The following is a 21,077-nucleotide window of genomic DNA, read 5'->3' as shown; positions in this document are numbered from 1 at the left end:
AGCTGTTCAACTTGTGTGTTGGCAGCATTTTGGGAATGTTTGTCTCTCCTCATTCATAACTGGGGCAAGTCTGAAGTATTAATAATATTCAAGTACTTCAGAGTTAGCTTGTTATATGTTAAAGTATCACAGCAACAAATAGAGCAACATTTTGATTAGCTTATGCTGCTCTGGTTTCCAGACATACATTTTTAAATGTGCAGGATATTCTGCTGTTTTTTCATACATCTTTACCAAAAGAAAAGAACAAGTGATCTGTTTTGTTGTTGAAACTATTAATAGCAACTTTCTCTAGCTACCAGTGAGAAGGGTTGTATTGAAATATGGGAAATAGAAATAGAAAATGGAAACAGAAAAATTAATGCACATACCTGTCTCTGGCTAGTACTAAGGTTGCTCTTAGAAGATTTGCCTTGTTTCTAGTAGCATGAAGTCTGTCCTAATTAAGTTGAAGTAGCAAAAATTGTCAATAGTTGCTATATGTTTTCCGTCTGGCTATTTTAAGCTCTCAGAAGTGGTAAGTATTTGCTATTCAAATTTCATATATATAGAAAAATAGTAGTTAAAAGCAGTTGCTCTGCTCATCAAACTTGAGACTTGTTTTGTTTCTGCATTTTGAGATTATGGTAGCCCTCATTGGTACCACAAGTGCTGGATCATATTTTCTCACTTTTTTCCTAGAATGTAGGAGTTGGACAGCATATTTATATTTTCTGCTATGGTTTATCATGCAAATATCTGTCTTCTGTTGTATCTCAAGGAGGGGAAGATGGTCCTTCTGTTTCTAGTTTACCACCCTTTTCTTGGTCATCTTGTAGCTTCTAAATTAGTGAAGCTGATCTCGAGAGGCAAAAAAAAGAAAGATAAACCCATGTGTTTTTTTCCCTCTGCTTTTCTGTTTAGGTGATCTTTAAGTAACTTAGGTAACAATCACTAATAGGAACTACACTCTATAATCCACATCTGTTCTTGGAGTTGACAGAAGTTGGGCTATCCCCTTGTCTGCTGAGACTAAAAGTCAGACCAGCCTTAGATGTTGGTTATAGATGGTTTTGTCTTGTGACAGGATTCCTTTTTCGGAAAGAGTCCATTTTAAAAAAAGTCACTCATTTGGTGCAACAGTTAAATGTGAATTTGGGGGTTGTACATCCTCTATACTCTTGCCTGACATGTCAGTCTCTGGCCAAAGGACGAGCTTGCACTGATTTGCCTCAACCACAGGGCTGTCTGTAATTTTCAGTTTTCTTATGCTGTTGCCTGTGAAACTTGTAGTTCTAGGGGCTCATGTGGTATACAAACTTCAACTTCCTTGGAAGCTTGTATGGCTAGTAAGGGATTCAGTGATTTTAAAACTAGTGCATTAGTGTTATGTGTTTCCTCAGCCATTGTAGGGTTTTACCTTATTTCTGGGTGAAATGCATGGCAAATTACCTTACGTTCCAATTACACAGTCGGGAACTTAAAGGAGAAGTAGAGCTGTCCATTATCAGTTAAGAGCCTTAAATCCTTAACCAGCTCAAATAGTATATGCTTTTAACAAGCGTGGTGTCTTTAATGAACAAATTGGGATCCAACATGAGGATAGCTCCATAACTACAGGTGCCTAATATTAACACAGTGAATCCATACAGAACAACAGCGTGAGAGATGCTGTGGTTCTCTGAGAGCCTGTGGAAGAGCTGTCTTCTACTTTATCTTCCCATCAACTGATGTATGCTGAAGCAGAACGTCTAGTTGCCCACTGTGTCACACTAAGCAACAGATTGAAGCAACTGATTGAAGAATCATTTTTTTCCACTAGGAACTTGCTGTCCAACATCTGCATGTGCAGCCCTACAATGGATGTTACTGCCGTTGCTAAAGAGCATTGTCTTTTAATCCAATAATGTGATCTGCACACAGGGGCTCTTTGCTCCCTATCCTTCCCACTCACGTATCCTGGAAATGGTTTTAAAAGTGCTGGTTTATTGGTTTGTGTCCCTCTGTCCCTCAGTCATCGGAAATAACATACTGAATTGGTTTGATGCTATGGGCTGTCCTTAAAAATTTGGATCTCTCATCACAGTTGTTTGGATTGTCGATCCATGGGGGATGTATGCAACGGAGGTATCTCATCCCATCCTCCCTCTACCCCCGTTGTCAGTGTTATCCTTACTCTGCTTTTGATTTAATTTAGGGTGACCACTTTTACTTATATCCCATGAGATGAAGACGTGTTGTTAGATTTGATTTAAGCAGTGCCCATTGAAAACTGAATGGAAACTCCACATCTGTATTTGCTTCAAAAAGTGTGTGGTTTATTCTTATTGATTTTAAAATAGACCAAGAATCTTAATATACCTTATCTCCTGATTGCAGTAGCACTTAAATTACTGTAGATATACTTAAAACTTTATTTTTCTGTTAAGACTAGTGAAAGTGATGCTTTTTCTTTTTTTTTTTTTTAATTTATTGTTGCGCATAGTTGCAACATGTCGAATCTAGTTTTACAGTGTCATTTTCCAAAGAGCTGTTATCAGTGGCTCAATGTGTTTATGCTTAATGAAAGGGAAATACCTCCATGCAGCTGACACCTCATTGTTCACAGCACTGTTAGAGGTACAAAGCAGAAGCATTTGCTGCAGTTTTTGGGGTGATGTCATCTGTTTGGAGACTACAGTAAGTGAAAAAAAAAATCCGGTTTGTAGCTGTAGCAAACTTCTGTGGTCAGATTTACTGTCAGTTGACGTAAGAGATTTCAGTTGCGTAGCAATGATTGAACACTTGCATAGGTGGGAAGCTTTGATATGAGAATCTTAACCTCTGTTTTATCTTAGCAACAGGCACTGTCTGATTCTATTTTTGTTGTATGAGGCTATACACAGAATCCTGATGTTGGTTATAGCCTTTCACTTGCACTGAAACAAGTAGTTAGAGTAAAAATTTAAACCACTGTCTAAATCTGGAAACCTGTGACGCATTAGAAGTCAATCACTTGAAAGAAATGACTTTTCACTGTTTCTCGGTGTAAAATTGGTAGTAGTTCATGGATGTAATATGGGCAGCAAAAAAGTGATCTTTTCTTTCTGAAGCTTTTTTTGTCTTTTGTAGTTTCCCGGATGAATGGATGCATCCTTGGTTCTGGATCCTTAGACTATGCAATGTGTATTAGCAGGCAAAATGGAAGTTGCAAGATCAGGTCTTTATTCTCTGAAAAATCACAGATGTGCTGAATTGATTGTGGTTGATAACTCAAGGCATTTTGGTTTCCTCTGACCCATAAAAAGTACATTTCTCATTTATCTGAATCTTAGATGGAAATTACTTCATAGAATTCATGTGGTCTGGAATCTAGACATACTTGCACCGCAAAATGAGGGCTATAGCAAGAAGAGACCTGTTCTTGAGAAATAGTTAAAATGGCTTGAGATATCACTGAGAAAGCTGTTCTAGGTACCACTAATGGTAGGATGCTTCCAACTTGACCAGTCAGAGCTCTTTCAAAAGAAAAGGCACATAGATATAAACTTCAGGGAAAACACCAATAGAAGGAACATGGAAATAATAATTAAAAACTACCACAACTTCCCAGCAGCTCCCCATGAGTCACTCTTGGTAATAATTGTTTTTTCTGGTCTGTTGATGAGACTGTCCCTCTGGAATTGCTTGAATGCACCAAGTCATACTTCTCTGCATTCTCCTTGTCTGGCAGCACAGCTAAGTAGTCATTCAGGTTTAAATGGTGACATGCCAGGTGGACTGTCTTGGTCATCTCTATGCTGTCCCTTCAAGCCTCTCCAGCTTTTGTTTTTTGTGTGCGTGTTTTTGTTGGGTTTGTTTTGTTTTGTCTTGTTGTTGTGATTCTTTTCTTGTCCCCCCATCCCCTTCTGTCATCCCTCTGAATTTGTCTCTCCTGGTCCTGGGCTCTACTCTGCTGTGTTCCTCTCGGGCTGGTTTTAAGAACGTTGCCATATTGTTACTAAGTGAAAAATGAACGTAATAGACAGGAAGGGAAGAGCTCACATCAGATTTGTGTCAGTGGCTGCTAACATTCCAGTTACTTATGACTTCGAAGCACTTGCAGCTGTGATCTTCAGAGGGCTAGGCAGAACCAAGAATGAGGGAATGGGGCTAAGGAGGTCTACATTTGCACAAGAGAGCTTGTAGGTAGCTATAAGAAAACCTTGTAATATTATCTAAGTAAATTGTTTCCCTAGCTGAGGAGAGGTGTTGAAAAACTTCACATGCAGTAGAGTATTTTCTTTGTCAATTTAAGATGATCAGTAAAGCATCAGACCAAAATTTGTGCTCTATCTGCTGTTTCCATTGATGCTGAAGCATCCCGTTCTGGAGTCTGGAGATCAAAGGCAACAGAGATAGGGCTGCAATCATCCGTTAGGTGGTTTGGAGTAAGGCTTTGGGAGAAAGTCCTTTAAATTTCTAGCAGACCGGTAACAAAGGTAAGCAGATCTTTACTGTGCTGTGTAAGGGCTTTGACTAAGCAAATACACTTCAGGCCCAGAAGCATAGTAGCAACATCAGTAACCCACTAAATGGCTGCAAATATTGTTTTTCCCAACCATCAGGACAGAGCAACAGCAAGATGCTTGTAACAGTGGTCCCTGAATAGTCTATCAAATCTGATTAGTCGGAAGACACTATTTTAATTAAACCCTCTTTGGACAGGAGGCAATGAAATGTGGCTGGCAGCCTGTTCTAGTGTTACTGTGTGCAGTGCGTAACAATTCTGTTTGCTGACAGTGCCTTCTGCAGTAATGGTATGTTAATAAGTGCGTGGTCATTGTGCATCAGTAAGAGCTAGTGTGATATAAACTCAAATGTTACCTGAATCTAAACTGTGACTATTCCTCTGGAAGCGCTATTTGCTTGCTATTGATGTGCCTTAGCTTCTGTAGTTAAAAGAAGGTGTCACATAAAGCAGAGGAATCATTTTTCCCCACTGCACCCTGAAGTTAATGCAGGTGCCTGGTCTCTACTAGGATTTTACTACAGGATCACCAACAAAAGCAAGATGCTTTCTGCTTATGTGGGGTATTCTGCTGATTTAACTGAAATAGAGTTAATTTTCTTCATGCAGTTAGGCACTCTTGTTTTTCATAGCTAGCATAGTTGTTGTTTGGATTTAGTTTGAGAACAAGAAGATAACACCCTGGGATAGAATTAATGTTTTTCTTCAATAACCTTCAAGTATTTTTGATTTGGAATGAAGAGAATGTAAGAACTTACATATATCTTAGCTGTTGTGTGGGAGCCAAGGTCTTTCTGGGACTTCTGTCTGCAGGTGTGAGGCAGCAAGGAACGGGGGGCATGGATGGGGCAGATCCTGACTGACAGAGAGACTGGTCAATGAGAATATTCTGTGCCATTGGTGTCCTGCTTTGTATTTAACAGGAGTAGGGCATTCTGGCTCATCAGATTTGTTCCTGTTCGTCTCCATTCTCGGTGATTTCTGTTCAGGAGTTCTTTTAGTTTGGCCTTTTGCTGTTCTACCATTTTGCAGTTGGCCACTGGGCCTTTCTGCCTTTTTGGCCTTTTCACTCTCTCCCCAGCACTGGCTGCTCGGGGCCAGGGTGATCTCCCTCTTCCCAGGACTGGCTGGTCAGCACAGGTGGCTCATGAGGAACTGCATGGAGTATCACTTACATATTATTATAAGTGTGTGTGTATATATATATATAATTAATAGTAAATTGCTATTATTTTGTTATTTTATTAAACTGGTTTTATCCCTAATCCATTAGTTTCTCCTTTCCCATTTGATTCTCTCTTCTATTTGGGGGTGGAGGTGCGGGGGAAGTGGGCGAGCAGCTTTAGTGGTTTTGATTGCTATCTGGGGTTAAATCGCAAGAGGAATTTTGACACTGCGGACACATCCAAGGCCTTATGCAACTCCAGATTGATATGCCACTGCAAAACTCCCTGGATGTTAAACATGCACATCTTTGGTTCTGTGGGACTCATACACATTGCTACTAATGTCCCTGGTGCAAACTAATTATGTCACCACAATTTAGTGTTCAGTTACCTGTGATAGGTGTGTGAGATGGTAAACTTAGTGTGTCCTCACAACTGGGGAGGGAGTATAAATTACCATTCTAAAAATGATATATTTTGAATTGTTTTTGCCCTTGATGTAGGTACAGTCTGGAGTAAGTTGTTTCTGGTAAATGAGGTAGACAGCATAATCTGTATTGCCTGTAGGGAACCGGTGCTGTATTGAAAGAAATCTTCCTTGTTGGTTGAGCTGCCAAAGTGAAGAGGTTATTTCCTCCCATTATAAATTTTAAAATTCTTTAAAAATGTAGTACTTACTTTTCAGTCTGAGGTAGTAACTAGAAGAAAAAGGAACTCTGAGAAATTAAGGGAAGTGTGTAGAGGCCTTGTCCCTAGCGCAGCTTTGCTGTAACGGTAGTGGATGATAGGCAGCCGTAGTACGTGTTTGCAGGTGGTGCCTCACAGTCTCCAGTGACATACGGATGACTGGTGAGGTATGCGAAGGCTGTATGACTTCACACATGGCGTGGCTTTTTCAATAATAACAAATCAAGCGGTCATCTTAATTGCTACTCTCATACAGAAGAACTAGCAATGTAGCAGCTGTGGTCTGGGTCTGAAAGGTGTAACCTATTTGATATGCTGTAGTCTGCAGTCTAGTCTTCTCCTCTGTGGTGCTGGGACCAGTAAAGCCTATTCCACTGTAAAAGTTGATGTGTAACTGTACTGGGTGGTCTTCTGGCTTTGCCCTTGACAGCCTTCCTGAGATGGCAGGTTTGGCACTGTTTTACCTGCTCTTTAGGCCATCTTTGGAGCTGCAATGTTGTGTTCGCTTCTGAGAAGCAGTTGCCAGCTAGTGCCAAAACCAGTTCTCTGTCTTAGTGGAGTGGTTTTCGACGTAATACCAGTGTTGAGCGAGATGGTGAGATGCGCTGAGAAGAACCTGACAAACGTTGAGCAGTATGACACATGGGTTTTATGGAGAAGGTATACCTGGAATTGCCCAGCGTGACTCATTTCCTTGTAGACTGGCATCTGCTCGCTGTGTGTCCTGAAGTCTGGTTGCACCCGAATAGTGTTCTTCTCTCAGCTTCAGCTTTAGCTGTGTGTTGAATTCCTGTTAGCCAATAGAGTTTGTTCACCTATTGATTTCAACGTGATGTTGAAAGGGACATTTGCACAGAAAAAGATACTTTCCTAAAGTACCTGAAACTGGCTGTTCCTGACCCCAGTCATGTTAGCAGCTGCCAGAAGGAATAGCTAAGCTGTCTGTGTAATCCTCACCTCACCTTACCTTTAAGGTAGTGTTTGCAGTTGGAATCTGCAATGGAAAGATCTCAATTGGGGAATGGTGGGTGTGAATGTTAGATCTGCTCCAAGCTGTGCTTTCAACACTGCTGCTGGTGGGGGTGTACTGGATAACTTCATGGTTGTGAAGGGCGGCTGTTGGGCATTTCAGGCCATGAGCCGGAGGACTTCAAAAACAAAGGCAACTCTCATTCTTTGTTATGCATAATGTCAAAGAAGGATTTACAAATTCAGTTATTTGAAGAATTATGCTGTTGTGTCTTGAGAAAGATCTTGTGATGTACTTGTAATCTAGGAAAAGAACCAGTTATGTTATTGAACACATCATAAGCATCCTGGAACAGGGTTTTTGCTGACAACTAATGAGACAGCTAATTCTACCTTAAACAACTCTTTCTTAGGACAAGGCTCCTCTCTGTTAAAAGCTGGCTAGGCACTTGTGTGTTTAATAGCCATGTACATCTTACATCCAAATTTTGTAAGTAGTTAGTAAAATTCTGTGAGCAGTGGATGAGAACTATTGTTAGCATTTTTTTCTTGAGCGTTTATCTCAAGATACCTTCCTAATGGGACCATTTATTGTGTACTTGTATTGTTATCTGTGCATTACCCAGTGTGTCTAGACAACTGCCACGTTGGCTGACTGCATAGTGAGTATCATAGTATCCCTTTTTAGAGCAGCAGGGATTAAACTGAAGAGGATCAGTGTGGGATTTCCAGTAGGAAGGTCTGTTCTTAATACCGCAGGAAGCAGGGTGTGCTCCATGGGGCAGGGATGGAGCTGCCTGTGAGTGCTGTGATCTGGAACTCTCTGCTTTCCTGAGCAACCTGGCTGCTTCTAGGCTGGTTTTTGTGGTTTTGTTTTTGTTTTTTTTCCATCTTTATATTGCCATTTAGATTGTCAGACTCTGTGCTAAGTTACTTGTCTGCTCAGTCATTTCTCAGTCCTGTAAAATAAGTTTGCTTATCTATCTTGGTAACATGATAAACAGCAATTGTCTACAACGTATCCCATAATCTAGAGGCAAGAATGTATAATTTCATAGACTTATGCTGTGCTACACATACAAAGTTGTAAAATGTGTTTTTAAATGTTTTTCAGCTTCTAAATGGCTTCTAAGAAGTTGGGATCCGACTCTCATGGTAAGTGAAATTTGGCATCCTTGTCTTTTGAACAGAATGAATCCTATCATTGCTGCTGACTAATGTCCCAGTGTAGAGAGTCCACAGAAACTTTTTTGTTAAGGAAGAAGTGCCGTGGTTTTCCTCTTGCATAGTTGCCTGCTGATGCTGTGCCTGTTCTCTGGTTAAACTGAAATTCAGGCTGTTACTGTTCCCCCTCTTTCATGACAGAATAACACCTTCTCCTTCCTCCATCTCCACCTTTAAAATCAAAGCTGAACTGCACTTGCGATACTGATCTGATGTTTGCTGCAGCAAACACTGCGTCTATAGCTCCTTTCTATGGAAGTCAAGTGAGAAGTTTGATTGAAAGTAAAGTTTTTACTGTATCATTGAGCCATTCTTTTTTTTTTTTTTTTCAACAGTGATTTTTTTTTTTTTTTTCCTGAATTGGACTAATCACTAATCTTGGTTTTGGTCAACATTTTGGTTAGGCAAGTAAAGAAGAGGATATTTTCTTCTACATTTGAGATGTGTAGTGTCATACAGGTGATTGGTATTGTAAAAAGCATTTGCCTGTATATGTGCTTATGTTTCAGAAAATGGGGTGTAATTTGGGAGGATTAATGTTTCTGTGGAATATTAAAGTTCAAGGCTTTTTTATGGAATGTAGCTTCTTAAAATCAGTAATCATTCAAGACAGTATTAAGAGATTCATATGAAATTTCTAACATGATTTTTCATGAAATAGAAACTTTTGCTTTTAGAAACTCAGCCTTGATCTTCCTGGGTAATCATTCAGATGAGAGGGTCCTGGGGAATTCAGTTTGTCCTTGAGCTTTTTATTCAGTCTTTCAAGTATAAAGCTGAACTACAGAATAAGAAATGTCTCGGTTAAATACATGGTTAGAGATTAATAAAAATGGCCTATTAAAACTTAATTTTTGGATGGTCTCCCTTGCTGTGGCCCAGTGATCCTGCTGCAAGACAATTTCTTTATCACAACAGATAGCTGCCAGCCCTTCACGAGTTCTTTCATGTCTGTGAGTGGTGTCTATGAACACTATGAACTGCTTGTCTTTTGAATCTGTTTTCGTTTCTCTCTTCTGCTCCCTGAACCAGACTAGTAAAGACACTACTCAGAGTTCAACCTGTCTTAAATATTTCTCAAAATAGTATTGTGTGGTGGAATGTGCTTCTGGCTTCAAAATAACAGGATCAAAAGAAATGGTGCTGTAAGCTGGCTAGTTAACTTGTCTACTCTTTTGTGTACTCTCTGTTCCTAATGATAGCAGCGTCAATGTCATAATACTGTTTCTAAGGGGTAGTGGAGCAACTTCCTTGGCTTATTATGTCTTAAGAAATCAGTAGGGCAATTGTGCCATTATTCACCAGGGTTCTTAAGAATTAATCCCACCAAGTGAATTTTGGCTTACCGTAAAGCATCTAGCCCAACAGCTACCTTGAACTCTGTCTCTGGCAGGCTGATTAAATTGGTTAACATAGTTGATGCATCTTTTGTATTTATTGTTGACCTGCTTACTGGAGGTCAGAGGACTGTTGTTGAATCACAGAATGGCTCAGGTTGGGAGGAACCTCTGGACATCATCATGTCCAAAGCCTCTGATCCAGCAGAGCCACCTAGAGCAGGTTGCTCAGGACCATCTTCAGATGGAGATGAAGAGGGGAACATAAGGTATGGATGGAGAGAAAGGAACCGGTTTCTTGTCTTGAAGGAACTGTGCCTAAGCATGTAACTTCAAATGCTCTCTTGTCATTTAAATAATTGGAAGTTCAAGCGTAAGTTCTAGTGATTAGTGGAATCTAGAAATGCAGCTCTTAGCTGTTGCACAAAAAGGATGGGTTACACAAAGTGCAGTACATTAATATTGCTATTGTTTTGTCACTGTCACTATACAACTTGAAAGCTTCTCACTCCAATTTCTGAAAATTACGTAAGTGTGGTTTGCGTTACCACAAAAACAAAGTACCGCTTAGTTTCAAAACTCTCCCCTGTTCATAACCAGTAACTGATTTTACCTGAAATATTTCCATTTTGCTACCAAACTGAAGGACACTTTTGTGAGTTGGTCAGTGGTTTCCACATTAGACTACAGTGGAGAGAAATATTACTCTCATAGTAATTTCTTGGGCCAGGAATATCATATGGTATGTGGTGTCACAGATCAAACCGACAGGTACACTTTTGCCAGGGCTATTCTCAAAACTTTCTCAATATGCTTTTAACTGCTAAAAGGATGAAGTGGCTAACAGCCATATTAAATAACAGTTCAAAAAACCTCTTAATTGCTTCACTTGAACATGTAACTGTTGAAACAGTGGCTTGCATAATACTTTCAATATGTGGGTTTTGCTTATCGCTTTAGAATGTGCTGTATAAAAGAATTTGCTCCCTTACCCATTAGTGTGTTCAGGCAGAAGGGTCGTCTGTCTACAAAAGGAAAAGGATTGTTGGCTTTATTGATAAGGTTGTAACTTCACTAGACTAGTACTGCTCTTGGGCTGGAACAAAGTGGATATGGTGCATTAGTGTTTTGGTTCAGAATGAGTTTTGTTACCATCAAATGTCATAAAACACCTGGTATGTTTCTTAGCATGTGCTTGTGGGTTTTGTAGCAGAGTTATTTTCAATATGAGGTTATAGCAGTGGTTGTTATTAAAACAAAATAGTACACTGGATAGAAACTAGATGTTTTTTATCCTTAGTCTAGCTGCTGAGGTTAAACTGGCAGCTGTCACTGCAGCCCATCTAGTCTTGACGTGTGTAGGTTTTTTCACTGCACCAGAACAAAGAGTGTTGCTGTGTAAATACCACAATGTGTGCTTGTATCCTCTGTGTCTAGTACCTATTTCAGACAAACAAGAAGGCTGTGCAAGGGGAGGTGTCTGTCAATTACTGTGTCAATAGGTCTATTAAGTATTTCCACACTGAGCAATTTGAGCTGTGAGATCTGTGCAGAGAGGTGATGCTGCTTCGCTTGGATCATCCCGTGTAGAGCAGGACTTATGCCAGAGGGACTATGCAGGCCATAGTAGCAGCAGCTGGGAGATCTGTCTCTGACCTGGCCATGATTTACCACTCTCAGCACCACAGTTGCTATTTCTGCATAAGCAAACACTTTGGCACATGCAGGTTCTCAAACTGCCAGCTCAAATACAATTTGGATGCCGTGTTGCACATACTGGTGGTGTTGACCAGTGAGGTGCCATCTGGATGCTGTGCTGTGTAATGCTTGAATGTGTACTTCTCAGGACGAATCAGTGAAAATACAACTATATTCTGCCTGGAGCACTTTTTCATCCTGGTGGTGCAGATGGGATGTAAGTTATTGAGCCTGATGGTTTCAAAGCTGGAGGAAATACCATCAGTGTCCTAACAGGACTCTGGGACCAGCCAGTGCAGTGCATAGTATGAGAGCTCAACTGATGACAGCACATCAACATTTAACTCCAAATTAATAGGATGTTCCTGTTTTTGAAAGCAGCTCATCCTTGTGGAGCCTGTGACTGCTTTGTTGTAGATGAGTCAACAGTGAAGGAACACAAACAGTACTTAAACTGTCATCTGAGTATGAAAATGGGTCAGATAAAAATGGCAAGTTACAGCTCACTGAGCGAGAAGTCAGTCACTGAACACCATCTTTGATATCACCACTAATGTCTTTTTGGATCTGCAACAGTCAAAGCGAAATTACAAATAAGTGCTTGAGGAACACTTGGCTTGTTATACACAACCAGAAACTTTGCCTGTAATTCCAGAAGTTTAGACCAATGATCCAAGAGATGCCTTTCAGTTAATTGGGAAACTGAGTGCAATTTGTGTTGTGGGTTTCCTAATACTTCTTCGCAGCACTGCAAGGAAACCAAACTTCTAGTCTGGCTTCTTGGATGTAGTTGAACTCCAGGTGATTCTGCCTCATGAGTTTGCAGGATGCCTGAAGAAAAAGTTTAGTCCTAAACCGCTTTTTAAATGATACATGTCAGTGATAGATATGGAGGACCATGAAATAAGTCTCAGGGCTCTCATTGGAGTAATAAGAAGTCAGACAGCTGATTAGGTTAGATTGCTTGTTTCAAAAATCAGAATTGTTATGGCAAATAGTCTTGAGCTATTTCACTGTGTTTTGGTTAAAGTGGAGTGTCTAGCTTTGTGCCACTTTGCCTTTAGATCACTTCTGTCCAAATGTTACTTCCTACTTGTATGCCAGAGCCTGGATTTTATTTGTTTTAGGTGCTCTAAAGAAGCGTCATTTAAAAGCCTGTTTTGAATATGACAAAAGGTGATGGATCTTTTTATAGAGACATGACAGAATACAGTGTTCAGGAGAGCTTCAGCTTCCAGTTGTGTAGGCATAGTCTTGTCACCAGGCAAGCCAAGATGTTGGGTATAGTGACTGTTCAATCTGTTCAATCTGTTCAATTGTTGGATTGTTATTTTGTGGTTTGTGGTGTTGTTTGTTTGTTTGGGTTTTGTAACAGCCATGGGCTAGAACATTAAATGCTCTCCCCCCCAAAACCAAACAAAGACCCCCAAAAAACAAAACAAAAACCCCCAAAACACCAAAAAATACCAAAACCAAAACACCAACCAAACAAACGTCAAACCAACCAACCAACAAACAAAAAAAACACCAAAAAGAAACTGAGACAGTGAAGTCTGAACATACTCATTATGTTTCTGATCAAGGATCTTCCTTCATATTGAGCCACCTGATGTAGTTGGGGCAGCAGAGATAAAATAGCCCCCAAATACAGAAATGTGAGTCTTGATTGAATGCATTAAACTTGTAAGGTTTTTTTCAATACAATTTCTGGTTTTGTTCTTAGGGCCTTTCAGTTATCTTGATGATGTCCCCTTTAAGATAGGAGACAAATTCAGAACCCCAGCAAAGGTTGGATTACCCATTGGTTTCTGCCTACCTGATTCTTCTCAACTCGTCAGAGAAGCCCAGGTAAGTGACATGTTTTATCTTTCTGCTTTCTTGCCTGAACATGTGGTGCTGTAAATTGTGAGTAGTCACAGTTTGAACACACATTCATACGTTAGTTTTGTTGATCCTGTGTTGTCATTTTGTACTGCCAGGCAGTAGTTGCAGATGATCTGTTAAAATCTAGAGAAAGTTTATGATAGGCTAGGGAAAAAGGCTTCTACTTCTTATTGCTTTAAAAAGCCTGATAGCGAGTGTAAGGTCTTGCACTTCAGAAAACATAATCCCGGAGTGCAGCAGTGGCTGGGATCTGTCTGGCTGGGGAGCAGCTCCGTGGAAACGGACCTTGGGGTCCTGGTGGGCAACAAGCTCAATATGAGTGACCAGTAAGCTGCTGTGGCAAAGGCAGCCAGCGTGATGCCGGGTTGCATCAACAAGGGCATCACCAGCTGAGGCAAAAAAGTAATTATCTCGCTTTACTCAGTGCTTGTCAGGCGACACCTGGAATACTGTGTTCAGTTTTGGTACCTGCTGTACAAAAAGATGTGGACAGGCTGGAGAGGGTTCGGAGAAGGGACACAGAGATGATCAAAGGACTGGGAAGTTGCAGTGTGAGGAAAGGCTGAGAGAGCTGGGCTTGTTCAGTGTTGAGAAAAGAAGGCTTAGGGGGGATCTCAGCACCATGTTCTAGTATTTAAAGGGTGGCTACAAAGAAGATGGAAACTCCCTTTTTACAAGGAGTCACATGGAAAAGACGAGGAGTAATGTGTACAAGGTACTCCTGGGGAGACTCTGATTGGACACAAGAGGGAAATTTTATACTATGAGAGCAATCAGCCATTGGGAAGTGGTGGATTCCCCAACATTGGACACTTTTAAGATTCAGCTGTACGGGATGCTGGGCCATCTTGTCTAGACTCTGCTTTTGCCAAGAAAGGTTGGACTAAATAATCCTTCTGGCCTCTTCCAACCTGGTATTCTGTGTTTCTATGATTTATTTTAGTGTATCTATTTCAAAAAAGCACAGCATTTCTACGTAACAGTTACAGGTCTAAATTCTACCCTGACCAAATTTAAGTAGCCTTTTAAAGAACAATGCTATGAACTGATACACACGTGCTATGGCATTCTTGCAGGGTCTCTTTTGAGGGTAACAGGTGTTTCTAGGACTGTATTTTACGGGTTCTCACAATAGCATGATGAAGAAATAGATTTCCAGTTCCCACTTTCTGTGTGGTTCTGAGTGGGAATTCTTTTCCAGCTGTAGGACAGACAGGTTACAGCTTTGTACAGATGACTTCCATGTCTTTGAGGAGTGTGCCTCTGTTACCCTAAACTCTTGGTAGCATAAAATTGGTTGCTTTAGCATAACTGTTGAAAATCTAATCTACAAATTCACGTTGTGATACAGGAAATATAACTGAACTGTATTTTCTCATTTGGATCTGATTTTCTTTGATCAGTCCAGACTGATGATTGTTTTCCTTTCAGGTGTTGCTGTTAATGTTTATGCCTTCGCCCCCGCCCTGCATAATGGATTTTTTCATTATAGCCATTGAACTATTACCTTATGGCCTCAATACACATATTTCTACTCAGTTAAATTGGTATGGGAGAGCTAAAGGAGACTCAGCATCCTGTTGCTGGCTTCATTATGCTGTGTCTCCATTTTCCTGCCAAGTTGAGGCTCAGATATAGCGTGCCTGCCTTGCATAACATGATGTGACTGGGTGGACTATACATCTTGCAGTGCAATTTATCTTTTTTTTTTTTTTAATCCTACAGATGTAGTGAGAGCTCTTTTTTTAAAAAAAAAAGGGGGGGGAGGTGGGGAGGGGAGGTGTAGGGAAGCAAAATTGACCCAAGCCTTTCATTTCTATATAAATACTCCCCATGTTTTATTATTAAAAAATACACAGCTTGGGTCAATTTGGGCCATAGATGGCCATATGCACACAGACACACAGAACTGATAGCTCTGCTCAGATAGCGAGCAATGTGTGGTGGGTCGTGCCCAGCACTTCTGCAGGCAAAGTCACCTTGTTGGTAAACTGTGTATCACACCTCTGGAGTCTCAGAGCTAAGGGAGGGGAAAACTGTTACACAGTGGAGACAACATTTCTCCAGGATGTCACTGGATCCTGCCTGTTAGGGAATGTTCTTATCCTTAGGTTTCCTGCAACAGAGACTCAGGCATGGATTCCAGAAATTCTTCTAAAATAAACGATTCATTCTCAAGGTACAGCGTAGGTCATCTCAAGCTGGTGCCTCCTGAAGAGGGACCTTGAATAAAGATAATCTTAGGCAATTATACCTCCACAATCCCAGTCTCCCACACACACATCATTCTGGGCCAGTTGCAAAATTAGAGTCTAGAGTCTTCCCATTCTTCATTGGATCTCTTTGTTTTCATCAGACAGGGTCATAAATCAAAACCCTGACTTTCGGTTGCTATTTTTCCCTTGGAGAAGATAAGTTCTTGGCAGTAAACAAAACATTCTTCTGTTTTGTCTTTTGTTAGACTCTGTTCTGTTCCTTTACCTATCTCCAGGGACGCAGTTCCCCTTATCTTCTAGCTTGAAGACTCTGAGGCCCTTGTTTACTTAACAAAGCAGAAAGTTCAGAAGTTCACAGCTTGCAGAAGTTATGCTAGGCAAACTTAATTATGCTAAGTGAATTCTATATAAGCAGTTTCTAAACAAGTTCTATAAGAAGCAGTATACCAAATAACTTGGTAAGCTAAACTGGTTTATTCCCTAACACTGCTATAGGATGGGATGTGGTACAACACATAGCAGGTCCTAGAAAGGCCTAGTAGAGGCATAGCAAGTCTTGCTGGCTTGTTGCTCTTTAGAGCTGGAAATTAGTATGACCTAGCAGTCCCATAGCAAAGAGCACACCTGTTTGGTTATGTGCCACTGTCCTATCAAGGACATCTTTTGACTTCTTGTGAGTCACAGGTAGGTTACACCCTGGGTTTAGCTTGTAGGCTGTGTTGTCTGAACATTTTGTGGTTATTTAAAGAGCACTTGTGGCTGCTCCTTCTTTGGAAGACATTAAAGCTTTACATAGATTTAGTCCACAATTTTGTCCTCTCAACCAAGCCACTGGTAGGGAGAAGTTTACAAATGCCTTTCTGTGCTAACCTGACCCTGAAGGAGCTGATGCAAAATGAGAAAAGCCTGTGGGATCCTGTCATGCCAGTAATTACAGGAAGATCTGCTAGTGCAGGTAGTTGTCATCATCAGTGTAGCTAGTATATCCCCTTTGACCAGTGAGCCATTGGCACTGGTGTAAGAATATCGATACCTCTTAAGCCAGTGGGTGTAAAACTCTAATATCAAGTCCCTTAGAACTCTTCTAGGGGGAATAAAATCATACTGTGTTGGTCTTCAGATGCAAAAAATACACTGCCATAGTCTTGAATGACTTGTGCAACTTGTGGACAGGGGTAGTTCCGTGGTGGCAGATCTGACTGTGAATGTCCGTTTACTAATGCATCAGACTTCTGTTGCTGCATCTGTTGTCCTGAGGGGAGAGGGCGGGAGGGCTGTGACGCTGATCTTGGGATGATCAGCAGTTCTAAAGCAAAACTAAATGTAGGAAGGAGGCAAAATATGACATTCTAATCCAGACTATAGACAGGTTTTTCTGCTAGAGGCAAAATGAACTACTGGTATCTTCTATCTTTGGTGGTCTGTAGTTTACAAGAGATGCCTGGAAAAAAAATGATGCCTGTCCATGATAATTCATGTAGCGCTTATTCCGTGTTACTTATGTTGCTGTTAGAAGTAGCAGATATGATCGTTATAACTTGTACTCTTTTTCTTCTTTCCTTTCACTCCCACCCTTGGTCAGTATGACTTCTCACTGGAAAATAAAACAATCGCGTGGGCTGAAGATATCAAAAAAATTCAAGCTGCCCAGAGAGAAGCTGAACGCAAGGCAGAAGAAGCGCTAGCGACCTCAAAGGCAGTTCCAGAGGACAGCAGCAAAATGGGGTTCTCAGATGGACGTTGCCCTGAGGCCATGCCTCCTCCTATTAACCCCATCCTTGCTAGCCTGCAGCACAATAATATTCTTACTCCCACGCCGGCCAACAGCAGCTCTGTGAAGCAAAAGGTTCTTAGTCCACCTTGTCCAAAAGCAGACTTCAACCCAGCTGATTTTGAATGTGAAGAAGACCCATTTGACAAACTGGAATTAAAAACTATCAATGATAAGGAGGAGTTAAAAAATATTCTTGAAATTCATGTTGGTACTACTGGGCCAGTCGTTGCCCAGCTGTTAGATAATACTTTGCCCAAAGGAGGGTCTGACTCTGTGTTGCAAGATGAGGAAGTTCTGGCATCCATAGAAAGGGCCACGTTGGACTTCAAGCCCCTTCACAAACCCAATGGCTTTATCACTTTACCGCAGTTGGGAAACTGTGAAAAGATGTCCTTGTCTTCCAAAGTGTCCCTGTCCCCTATCACTTCAGTGAGCAATATCAAATCCCTGTCCTTTCCTAAACTTGACTCCGATGAGAATGATCAAAAATCATCAAAGCTCACGAGCACTTTCCACAGCACTACCTGTCTCCGCAATGGCACTTTGCTCAGCTCTTTGCAGACCTGTGCTCAGAGTAAAGCTAGTGAACTGAACGGACACCATATGGTTGATTTTTCTGCTCTAAATGAGGACAGTGGCATGGAGACATCGACATTATCCTCTTTGTCCAGGCTGCCTTCTCTGGCTGTGTCAACAGTTTGTACAGAAGAATCGTTATCTCAAAGCACAGCAACTACGGTAAGCATGTAGTGGGTTAGAACTGGGGTTGCTGGGGAGATGCAGAGGCAAATGTTGCATCTAAAACATCCTGTGAATTTGGTTTTAGTATTATTTAATGGGAGTAATGTGTAGGTCCTCTTAATTTGCATGGCAAATTGAGCAGTCCAACAGGTCTTCATGCTGGCATTTCTGAACATCAGATTACTACTTTGCAGGTTTCCACAAAATCTGATGATATTTTTAGACCAATTCTGGTGATCTTTCAGGTTTTCAGCTCTTATTATTCATAGTTGCACACCTTTGAGCTAAGTGTATGCGATATGTTCTTTGTACGGTCCTGCATTCTGTCTTAGCCAACTGAGAGATAACACATTCTGAAGTGCTATTAGTTTTTGAGTTAAATCTCTTCTAGATTTGTTCCTCAGCTTGTTTATTTATTTGTTGGAAATAATGGGAAATTCAGGCTTTTCAAGGAATAGAAGCAATAACAAGTTAAAAACCACACATGCTGTGCCATTCAGAAAATAAAAAAATGCTTGCAGTTGACCTGCAGTGAAAAAAAAATTTTGTTGTTTTTTTTAAATTTTATTTTCTTCCTGACTGTTCATCCTGGAGAAAAGGAGGCTGAGGGGAGGCCTTACCGCTGTCTGCAACTACCTGAAAGGAGGTTGTAGCATGGAGGGGGTTGGTTTCTTCTCCCAAGTAGGAAGTGACAGCGCAAGAGGAAATGGCCACAAGTTGCACCAGGGGAGGTTTAGATTGGATATTAGGAAAAAATTCTTCATGAAAAGTGTTGTCAGGCACTGGAACAGGCCGCTCAGCGAAGTAGTGGAGTCACCATCCCTGGAGGTGTTTAGAAGATGCTTAGATGAGACTCATAGGGACATGGTTTAGTGGTGGACTGGGCAGTCTTGGGTTAATGGTTGAGCTCAATCTTAAAGGTCTTTCCCAACCTAAATGATTCTTGTGATTCTCGAGAATACTATAGGGAAAATAGAAACTGATTAAGAAAAATTGATTTATTAGGAGAACTAATAAAGACCTTCATTTGAAACTGGTTTTGCTTTGGAAGTAGCAAAACAAGCAATATGTATGCTGACAGAACTAGTTGTTTCTGTTTAAATTCCAAGACTGCAAACTATACTTATTTCATGTTTCCACGATATGGTCCCAGTGGCTGGAAAATGACAGCTGAGCTGCAAGAAACTGAAGTAAATGCAACAGAAGCATTGAAAAAAATCTAACAGAAATCCTCAGAGTATGAAAACAATAGCACAAAGTCACAGTCATCCCTGCGGCTGGGAGCAGAAGGATCATGTGTGTGTCCCTTTTCTGCAAGGTTACACAGGAGTCAGCCTGCCCTTTTTAGGAAGCCTCAGGATAATTTTATGTCCCAGTGTATTCCACAAGGATTATATATATATGTACATTATATATGTATTTTTTTTTTTCTCAAAAGACTAGAAATTTTAACTTTGGTTGTATAGTTACCACTGGAGTTTATGCTTCACCAGTGAATTGGATGTAGGCATTTTGGAGGGAAATAAACTCATGATTTCTTTGAGGCTGCACTAATTCTGTCCTCAGTGGTCCCTTCTCCTCTGAGTATTTTTTTTAAGCTCACTGGTTTGCTTTTTGCAGCATTGGCAGATGGAGAAATGACTAGTGAAGGCAACAGGCTGGAATTAAACAAAACTGGTCAGAGGCATGATTAATATGATGCATTTTGTTTACAGGATCTCTGGCTGGGAAGGATGGGCCACTCTTGATAGGCCATTCGGAAATACCGCTGCAGTAGCGTGATGTGCACGGGCAGGGCTGCCAGTCTCTGTATGAAGTGCCTAAAAGTAGGCACAGTGTGCACGCACATACCGAAAGCGCTGCACCTCTGCTCTTGAAGGGCACTGCAATGCAAGTTTGAGATGTTAAGGGAGCATGGCTGCTGGGTGACCAGTCCTGCCTTTGTCCTCGGCAGCTGCTTCAGGTGTTTCTCCTCTTTGCTGGAAGTCACTGACTGCAAGCACAGGTTGTCAAGCTCAGTTGAATTGAAGAGGTGGAGTTGGTTTTTCTAGACTTTCAAGTCTGTGGTGTCAGAAGCAGTTGTGGTTTTCTGTCCGCCTTAATTAAGGTTCACCATCCTTAATTTGATAACCAGCTTATTTCAGTGCTACTCCAAATCCACATTTCACTGTGTCCCACGTTTTAGTGCTTTTAGCTCTGGCAAAAGTGCCTGGAGAGGGTGTGTGTGAAGCACCTTGAACCCCTCTGCCACCATTAGGAGAAGTTCTTGGGTAAACCAGTCAACCAGACTGAATGTGATTCTCAGACTTTGTCTTGTAGAAGAGAAATTCTTACCTTGTAGGTTAAAATGGGCAGAAATGCAGAACAAAACCTCCTTGGTGGAGGTTTGGGGGTTATTTGCAAAAACCTGGAATTTGTTAAAATCCTTATAGATCTTCTCAGAATTTATTTTCTACAGGCAGTTTTTTATTCTTTAGTTTGGGTCCAAAGAAAGCCTTCCTGAAAGAAGTGGACAGGCTTTCAAGCAATCGGTGTTGGCATAATAACTATTAAGAAATGTGGAAAAACTGAGGCTCTTGTTCCACATTGATTTTTTTGCAGTCTTTTCTCATTCTGCTTAAAATTCAGGAAGGCTTTTAAATGAATGAATTGTAATGTGCAGATTTGGTGGGGCAAAGTTCTACCCCTGCACTGCAGTTACTGTGGATGAGGCTGAATGACGCAGTGGTTGGTTCTGCAGGAATGGAGCAGGTGTACAGCAGGGAATGTTACCCAGCCTTAGCAGTATATGTAGTATAGGTTTCTCTTATTCCTTCTCATGGTCAAAAAGTCAAGAGAAGTCTCTAGGCAATGACTTCAAAATTGTCACTGTCCTTCAGGCCATGTAGCACTGGGTCAAGAGCTGAACAGGAG

General features: G+C 41.0%; 1 protein-coding gene across 1 annotated transcript in view; it reads left to right on the top strand.

The window, feature by feature from the left end:
• The window catches only part of UBAP1 (ubiquitin associated protein 1), a 36,683-nt gene that overhangs the window by 10,993 nt on the left and 4,613 nt on the right, over positions 1-21,077 (top strand). Inside the window, exons 2-4 of the mRNA XM_082075690.1 lie at positions 8,405-8,445; positions 13,273-13,397; positions 17,232-18,161. Coding sequence (XP_081931816.1) covers positions 8,412-8,445; positions 13,273-13,397; positions 17,232-18,161 — 1,089 coding nt within the window. The 5' untranslated portion in view covers positions 8,405-8,411. The remainder of the gene's footprint in view (positions 1-8,404; positions 8,446-13,272; positions 13,398-17,231; positions 18,162-21,077) is intronic.

This window comes from Streptopelia decaocto (genome assembly GCF_964273445.1).
Source record: "Streptopelia decaocto genome assembly, chromosome: Z".
Taxonomy (NCBI): Eukaryota; Metazoa; Chordata; class Aves; order Columbiformes; family Columbidae; genus Streptopelia; species Streptopelia decaocto.
Note: the sequence above shows the minus strand (reverse complement) of the source record. Positions and strands in the feature narration are given on the sequence as shown.